The sequence below is a fragment of the Hypomesus nipponensis genome, chromosome 14 (genome assembly GCF_054491055.1).
Source record: "Hypomesus nipponensis isolate SF chromosome 14, ASM5449105v1, whole genome shotgun sequence".
Taxonomy (NCBI): Eukaryota; Metazoa; Chordata; class Actinopteri; order Osmeriformes; family Osmeridae; genus Hypomesus; species Hypomesus nipponensis.
Window position 1 is genome coordinate 17,501,559 of NC_140374.1, and position 7,260 is coordinate 17,508,818.

At 42.6% G+C, this 7,260-nt stretch overlaps 1 protein-coding gene across 2 annotated transcripts; it reads left to right on the plus strand.

The window, feature by feature from the left end:
* The first annotated feature begins 244 nt into the window (after positions 1 to 244).
* taf3 (TAF3 RNA polymerase II, TATA box binding protein (TBP)-associated facto) lies at positions 245 to 5,486 on the plus strand. 2 transcript variants are annotated; one of them, XM_084672770.1, is made up of 7 exons: positions 245 to 620; positions 1,219 to 1,461; positions 1,580 to 3,411; positions 3,506 to 3,588; positions 3,695 to 3,968; positions 4,064 to 4,170; positions 4,384 to 5,486. In XM_084672770.1, the coding sequence occupies exons 1-7, from the start codon at positions 455 to 457 to the stop codon at positions 4,496 to 4,498; spliced, it is 2,820 nt and encodes a 939-aa protein (XP_084528896.1). In that variant the 5' UTR covers positions 245 to 454; the 3' UTR covers positions 4,499 to 5,486. The 2 variants fall into 2 exon arrangements, with proteins under 2 accessions (XP_084528896.1, XP_084528897.1); XM_084672771.1 differs by having other exon boundaries at positions 3,695 to 3,953.
* The last annotated feature ends 1,774 nt before the right edge of the window (positions 5,487 to 7,260 follow it).

Below are 7,260 nucleotides of genomic sequence, written 5' to 3' on the forward strand. Positions count from 1 at the left end.
TAAATTATATTAAGTATAAGACCTTCTTTGGCAAATGATGGATGGAAACTGAGAACATTAATTTGCGGTTATTTGTATGGAGAACTTACAAAAGTAAATTAGTTGCCATCTTATATTTATATATAGGCTAGTAATATAAATACTAGTAGGCAATATAGAATTAACCTGTTGCGTTGCGCATAACGCGTAATGATTCTTGTGAACTAATCTGTTTTTTTTACGAGTCGGTCACAGTGATGCGCGTGCGCAATCGACGTTTTGGGGAATGGGTTTGTCGAAGGGAACAAGATGGCGACTCAGGCAAAAGCGTCAACATATTTAGTAGAGTAGATGTCAAAATTCAAACTAATATAGCTCTTTATTGGCAACCATTTAGGTTTCCATGCACCATGAAGACCAGGATCATGTTTTTGTGTAGAAATTGATCAGAATACGACTAACTTGAGCCAGCGAGATGTGCGAGAGCTATGCCCGCTCGCTGCTCCGTGTTTCGGTGGCGCAGATCTGCCAAGCGCTTGGCTGGGATGCGGTTCAACTCACTGCTTGTGACTTGCTATCTGATGTTCTGCATCGATATATTCAGCAGTTAGCAAGAGGCTGTCATCGATACTCAGAACTTTGTGAGTGCATTATTTTTATCCTGCTTACTATGATTTTGTAGCAATGTAAAAGATTGAATCACGTTGTTTTCATTTATCTCAAACGCTACCCCAGCTCACGTGAGGCCTAGCTAGCATGCTAGCTAGTTTTGGATGTCATCACTTACAGTAGTAAGTACATAGCAAGCTAGCTAAAGGTAGTAGCCGCAGTACAGCCGTCTCTGTAAACATTGTCAAGGATGTGAGTTCTGAAACTGGTATATAAGTCGAGTACATTTCTAGCTATTGAACAAATAGTCCACGTTTTTAAACATTTTAAATTAAATACTGTAACAACCGTAAATGCGAAACTGGTCTCTGACAGATAGATAACAGCCCACCATGTGGATACGCTGGAAACACATTGCTAGGTTGTTTACAAACAGATGAGTGGCACATTTCTAGGTGTTATTGTTAACATATAGAGTTCTCAGTGATGCTATTACAGTGTTTAAAATCACGTTCGCAAATCAGTAATTAAGTAGAAAATAATACATGAATACACAGGATTTTGACATGCAGTCTTATGCTTAAAGGGCGTTCAACATGTTATGTCTCACACACTGATGCCTTTTGTCAGATGGACGAACAGATCCTGTGTTGGATGATGTTGGCCAGGCCTTCAGGCTTCTGGGGGTGAGCTTGAGTGAGCTCGAGGACTATGTCCACAACCTGGAACCAGTGGGCTTTGCCCAGCAGACTCCACTCTTCCCTGTCAGCAAAAACAATGTGCTGCAGTTTCCTCAGTCTGGGGTCCGTGATGCAGAGGATAGGAAGGACTACATTCCAGATTACATGCCGCCCCTCGTCTCCTTACAAGAAGGTATTGGTCCCTATGGCTTCTTTTTAAACTTGTGTGCGTTTGTTCTTAAGTGAAAAAAAATAATTTTCTCTTGTGTATATGCTCTCTTCGATTCTCCTTTCCCACTCGGTATCTGTAGAAGAGGAGGAGGAAGAGGTCCTTGCTGATATGGGAACCTCAGCTGAAGCTATGCAGGTTCCATTGGATGATGACGATGAGGATTTGGAGGATGATGAAGCGGTCAATGACGAGAACTACCCTGTGAAGAGACACCTAGATAGCCCTGACGCAGCCATGGGCATGATGCCGACCTCCAAGAGGCCACGTATGCATCCAGGCTTCAGCCCAGAATGGGGGATAGAGCCCAGGGAGCCCCTCACTTCCCTAAATCCCCAGCGTGTTCCCCCTGGTATGTTGGCATCTCACGATGGTCTGAGCTCACTTTCTCTATCCCCTGAACCACCCTCTGGAACTCCAGTGTCCTTCCGAGCCCAGCCGGTGATGCCCAGAAACCCGGACCACAAGTCCCACGGTACGCCAGGCCGCAAGCCCAAGGTCTCATCCCCGGGAAGACCACGAACTAAGTCCCCCAAGGGTTTCAACGCTGGAGCTGTGGGTGGCAGCCCCATTCGCTCTCCAAAATCTTCGCAAAAGGAGAGAAAGAAATCTCCGGGCCGCACCAAGAGTCCGAAGAGCCCTAAGAGTCCTAAGATGGGCTCTGCCAAAGCATCCCACCTGCAGGGGAAGACCGACGCTCTCCAGAGATTGCCTCTCTCTGCATTGAGCGAGCGAATGGGCAAGGAGAACATCCATATGCGTCAGAGCCTAGAGGAGAGGGAGCTGGCTGAGGCCCACTTCAGGAAACTTGAACCTGAAACAGCGGATATTGACGACTCCATAGATGCCGTGATTGCGAGAGCGTGTGCCGAGAGGGAGCCGGACCCATTTGCTTTCTCCTCGGGCTCGGAGTCTGAAAGCGACGGTTTCTCCAGCCCCAGGAGGCTCACCATCATGGAGCCGTCCACCCCCAAGCTCACGCTAGGGCCAAACAGCTTTGGGAAAGACACATCAACACCACTCCCCCTGAATGCAGGCCCAGGAAACTGGACCATGGATGACTCTATCAACGAAGTTATACGCAAGGTTAACCAGGGGGGGCCCTCAGGCACTCTCCAAAACCAAGATTACATGTCCTCGGCCTCAGCCTCACCACCAACTCCCGAACCGCTGCTCAAAGTCTTTGAGGAGAAGAACAAGATGGTGTCCTCAGCAGATATCAAGAAGAAGCTGAAGAAGGAGCTTAAGACAAAACTGAAGAAAAAGGAGAAAGACAAGCCAAAAGACAAGGACAAAGACAGAGACAGGGGCAAGATGAAGGAGAAAAGTAAGGACAAGAATAGGGACAAGAGCAAAGATTTTTCCAAGGAGGGCAAGATTCCCTGGAAAGACTTTGGCGGTAAGGATGATGACATCAGAGATCACTTCCGTCAGAGGGATTTGGGTGGGCCTGAGGGCTCAATTAAGATAAAGTCTAGAGATGTAGGAGAGGGGTCCAGGAAAGAGAAGGACAAACACAAAGATAAGCGGAGGGACAAAGAAAAGAGCAAGAGGGACAAGAGAGAAAAGGGCAAAGACAGAGGGAGGGACGAAAGGAAACTTTCCACCCTTAACCCCTTTGGTCTTGGTGATATCCCAGCCCTCTTCAGCCCCTCCACCTGCTTGCGCATTCCCTCCATGTTGCCCCCTCTTCCCCCCATCCTCCAGGATAAGGATGTGAAGAGCAAAGAAAAGGATAAGAAGAAAGACAAGAAGGAGAAAAAGAAGAAGAAAGACAAGGAGAAGGAAAAGGAGAGGGAGAAGGCAAAGGAGAAGGAGCGGGAAAAAGAAGAGAAACGGAAAGAGAAAGAGCGGGAGAAGGAGAAGCGAGAGAAGGAGAAAGAGAAGGAAAAGGAGAGGATCCGTCTTGAAAAGGTACCTTTTTCTTTCAAATCTGTATTTGTGACCACTGATGCACAGAACTTTCTGAAGTGTCTGAACTATGATGCGATATGTTGCTCTTCCCAAGGTGAAGGTGGAGACCTCTCCAGCTGTTCCATCTCCAGTTATCCCCAGGCTGACCCTAAGGGTGGGAGCCGGCCAAGACAAGATGTAAGTTTTGTTGATATGCATGGTTTGGAGGTTTTTTATTTTACACAAGTACATAGTTAGATTCTAATGTCATGTTTTTGTCCCTGCTCTTTCTCCATTTCACTAGTGTTATCAGCAAAGTGGTCCCAAATTCAGAACCTCCCAAAACTCCAGCTCCAAAGCCCCCCATCGCCAAATCTGGACCAGGAAATCGCCCCAGGACACCTCCCCCTCCTCCGATACTCTCCCCAGTTGTACCTTTGTTGGTCCCGCCCGCCTCGCCACTCGCCCCTGCCGCTGCTCCTCTGCCGATGCTGTCGCCCGCCTCGATACTGTCTGCTGGAGGATCCCTCAAAACACCTGTACGGAGCGTGGTGACTGAGACTGTCAGTACATATGTGGTGAGCCTCTCTCCCTCTATCCCTCACAACTATCTTCTGTCAGCCCTTATGCAAGTCTGCTGCTAATAGTGCCCTGTCTGTGGTATTTACCTCAGATCCGTGACGAGTGGGGCAACCAGATCTGGATCTGCCCTGGATGCAACAAGGCTGATGATGGAAGTCCCATGATAGGATGTGATGACTGTGATGACTGGTACCACTGGTAAGTGACATAGCCTATATTTCTTTCCTCTACTGGCTCAACGTACAGTAGAGTACTTGATTTATAGTATTCAGTAACAATAGTACAGTGACCACAGCAACATTGTTGTGCCACAATGATGAAAGTACTGTGACAACCTTGAAAGAGACACACTGATAAATATGGTCTTCACACTCTAGCATTTATGCATTACTCCCTTCTTCTTCTCCTCAGGCCATGTGTTGGGATTCTCACAGCTCCCCCGGAGGACCAACAGTGGTTCTGTGTTAAATGTGCTGGCAAGAAGAAGGACAAAAAACACAAGAAAAGGAAACACAAAGTGCATTGAGACTATGCAAAAAGCAAGTTTTTGATCTTTTTTGGACTGCTTCAACCCATCCTTGGAACACTCCAGGCACCGCTGTAAAAGAAAACTCGTGTTTGACATTCACTGATGATTTCAGTGAATTAAATGAACTCATGCTCATTTTTGACCCTGTAAAAAAAATATGAAAAAAGAATCAAACCAGCACATATCCACCTTCCTTCTTTTCTTGTGGGCTCCATAATTACCACTTTCCATCTGTACATTGGGGCCTTTTGTCAATGTGGATGTCCAGCCATGAGGAATGTTTAGGTGGTTAATTTCCTACAAATTATGCCTTTTCTTCACGATTACAAAAAGACTGAGGTCAGTGTTGTCACAAAGCATTTAGAGAGAAGTCTACACACATTGTCATAGTGTCCCTGTTCTGTTCGAATTGCCACAAAAGGAAGTTAAAAATCATACTGTATGACAGATGCCTCTTTAAATCTTACCATTTTCTGCAGTAGCATAAATGTCATGTATATAAAGATGACTGCTTTTGTGTGTATAAATGTGTAAATACCAACTTCCAAGCCAAGTGCATTTTGTTCTTAGGATTCTGACTTGTTAAATCCATTTCCAGATATTGGTTTTAACTTGAATGATTTTCTGTAATTTCTGTATATTTTTTTAAATGAAAGTTTGTATTTTTATTTTTCTTCACATGGATTGTCCTGGAGTTCTACTATAGCTGTGTGTGTTGTAACCTGTCTTATTTTTGCAGATATTTCAATATTAAAGCCTAACAGTCTTTGTATGTTCTCAAACATAAATCTCATTGCCATCCAAAAATGTATTCTCTGTACAAATATCCTTGTATCATTTAGTTATCATCGGAGCAGTACTGCACTTCTCTCTTCATGCATTATTTTTACATGGAATGTTCTGTGTGCAATTTTCACCCCTAAGATCTTTTTCATTCATTGTTTTGATGCATTTAATTCATGAAAATACAGTGGAAATATTTTAACAGGCTCTTGAATTTGTTCCGGCTTTTGAAGAGGGTAGTATTTATTTGTCTCAAAACAAATGCTTGGGTGGTTGGAGCCCAAGTACAGTGTAGGATGTTCTGTTGAAAAACATTTTCTATTGTGCTATGAACAGCATTTACCTCCTCAGTTTTTAACATTTCTCTCAGTGACCACATGGTGTCATTCTTATTGCAGCCTAGCTTTTAAATGCCAAATCATGTGAGAACCTGTCTTAATATGTTTGGACTTTTGGGGAAATATGAAGTGTATTTAACTTGGTGCAGTGTTATCAAATGATGAATATTATAACTGGGGCAAACGGTCTGTCTGATTAATGGTCAGAACCATGCTTGACTTTTCTTTACAGAAAATTTGTCATAATAGTTCACAGGCCCTTGTGTATTTTTGGTGGTTATCCTTTGTAACTCAAAACAGGATTAATTTCCAAAATGATTGATGATAGTAAAGCTAAAATATCACAGCATGATGGTAATGAAACAGTTAACATTTTCAGTGATCACTGAACAAATGACGGGAACTAGGATGCTTGCCTTTATGAGTGGGAACAATATATTGCTGCTTGGTGATTTTTTCCAAATCTGTAATCCTTTTGCTAGTAGAAGACTCATCAACAAAGGGAAATGTGTCTAGAGTAAAGAGCAACAAATCAACGGGTATAAATGTTGATAGGAGAAAATGACTACATAAGTCCCGGTTGTCACAGCTGGTTACGTATCACATTGGCCTTTTTAGATCTTGGTTTACTTTAGACAAGAGTACATCTGGGCTCTTGATCTTGTATTCTGCCATCTTGACAATGGAATTATCGGCAAACAAAACAGAGCTAATGAATTATTCTGTAACATGTATTAGGTATGTGAGAGGATTTGTGAGTGGAAATTAGGTGGGTGCTAGAATAAAGTATATAGTCAAGCAAAGAGATGACTAGATTACAGCAGTATATCAATGGCCTAGATAGAGAAGAGACATACAAGAAATCCTCAGATGTAAGTGAAATCAAAGAGGAAGTGAAAGGCGACAGGCCTTTGAAAGAGGAAGTGAAGCAAGTCCTATTGCAGGATAAACTAAACAACACATGGTGTCAGAGAAAAACAGACATTTCTCTGGTAGTTTTATCGTTGATACCATATTCTCAAACATCAGTCAGAATGACTTCACAGTGAGGGTAAATATTTAATATTTGAAGTAGAAATAAACTCAAAGGCTTCACTAGTTAATAAGATGCAAAGCTTTTAAAAGATAATCATCCTCACAATATGCGAGTTGCTACACAACTCTCCCTAATTACATTGAATGTCTATTCCTGGGTAAAACTTAGTCAAGCTCCTCTCATGGACGTTAATTGTCTCACTTTTTTACCCTTTCATGTAGGTGTAAAGTATTGAACAGTGTCATCTTTTGCTTCACTTTTGGCTAATTTAGATTGATCAAAGCTCCCTATAATAGACCTTGGACTGATCTTATGGACTATAAATGTTTCAGGGCAAGATACTGTCCAAACACATCCATCTCAAACTGCTTTTTGTATTTTGTGGCCTTACTATATATTTTCCTGAGTGTTCCTAACTGTAATCTTATTTGGATAAACTACATCTTTACATTGCACTGCACATAGTTTACTTTTATAGAATAAGAATCATGATTAATCGGCATGAAATACAGAACAATGTTTTCTAACGTCCTACTATTTAATTTTTGTACATTGTTGTTTGTAAAAAATATTGATAGCAGTTTCAAAACAAGCCACAAGAA

What these genes read in the sequence shown, in the direction of transcription:
- taf3 (XM_084672770.1), top strand. Translation starts at nt 455, where the DNA reads ATGTGCGAGAGCTATGCCCGCTCGCTGCTCCGTGTTTCGGTGGCGCAG. An exon ending in TCATCGATACTCAGAACTTT is followed by an intron (nt 621 to 1,218) that starts GTGAGTGCATTA and finishes GCCTTTTGTCAG; the next exon opens with ATGGACGAACAGATCCTGTG. An exon ending in CCTCGTCTCCTTACAAGAAG is followed by an intron (nt 1,462 to 1,579) that starts GTATTGGTCCCT and finishes CGGTATCTGTAG; the next exon opens with AAGAGGAGGAGGAAGAGGTC.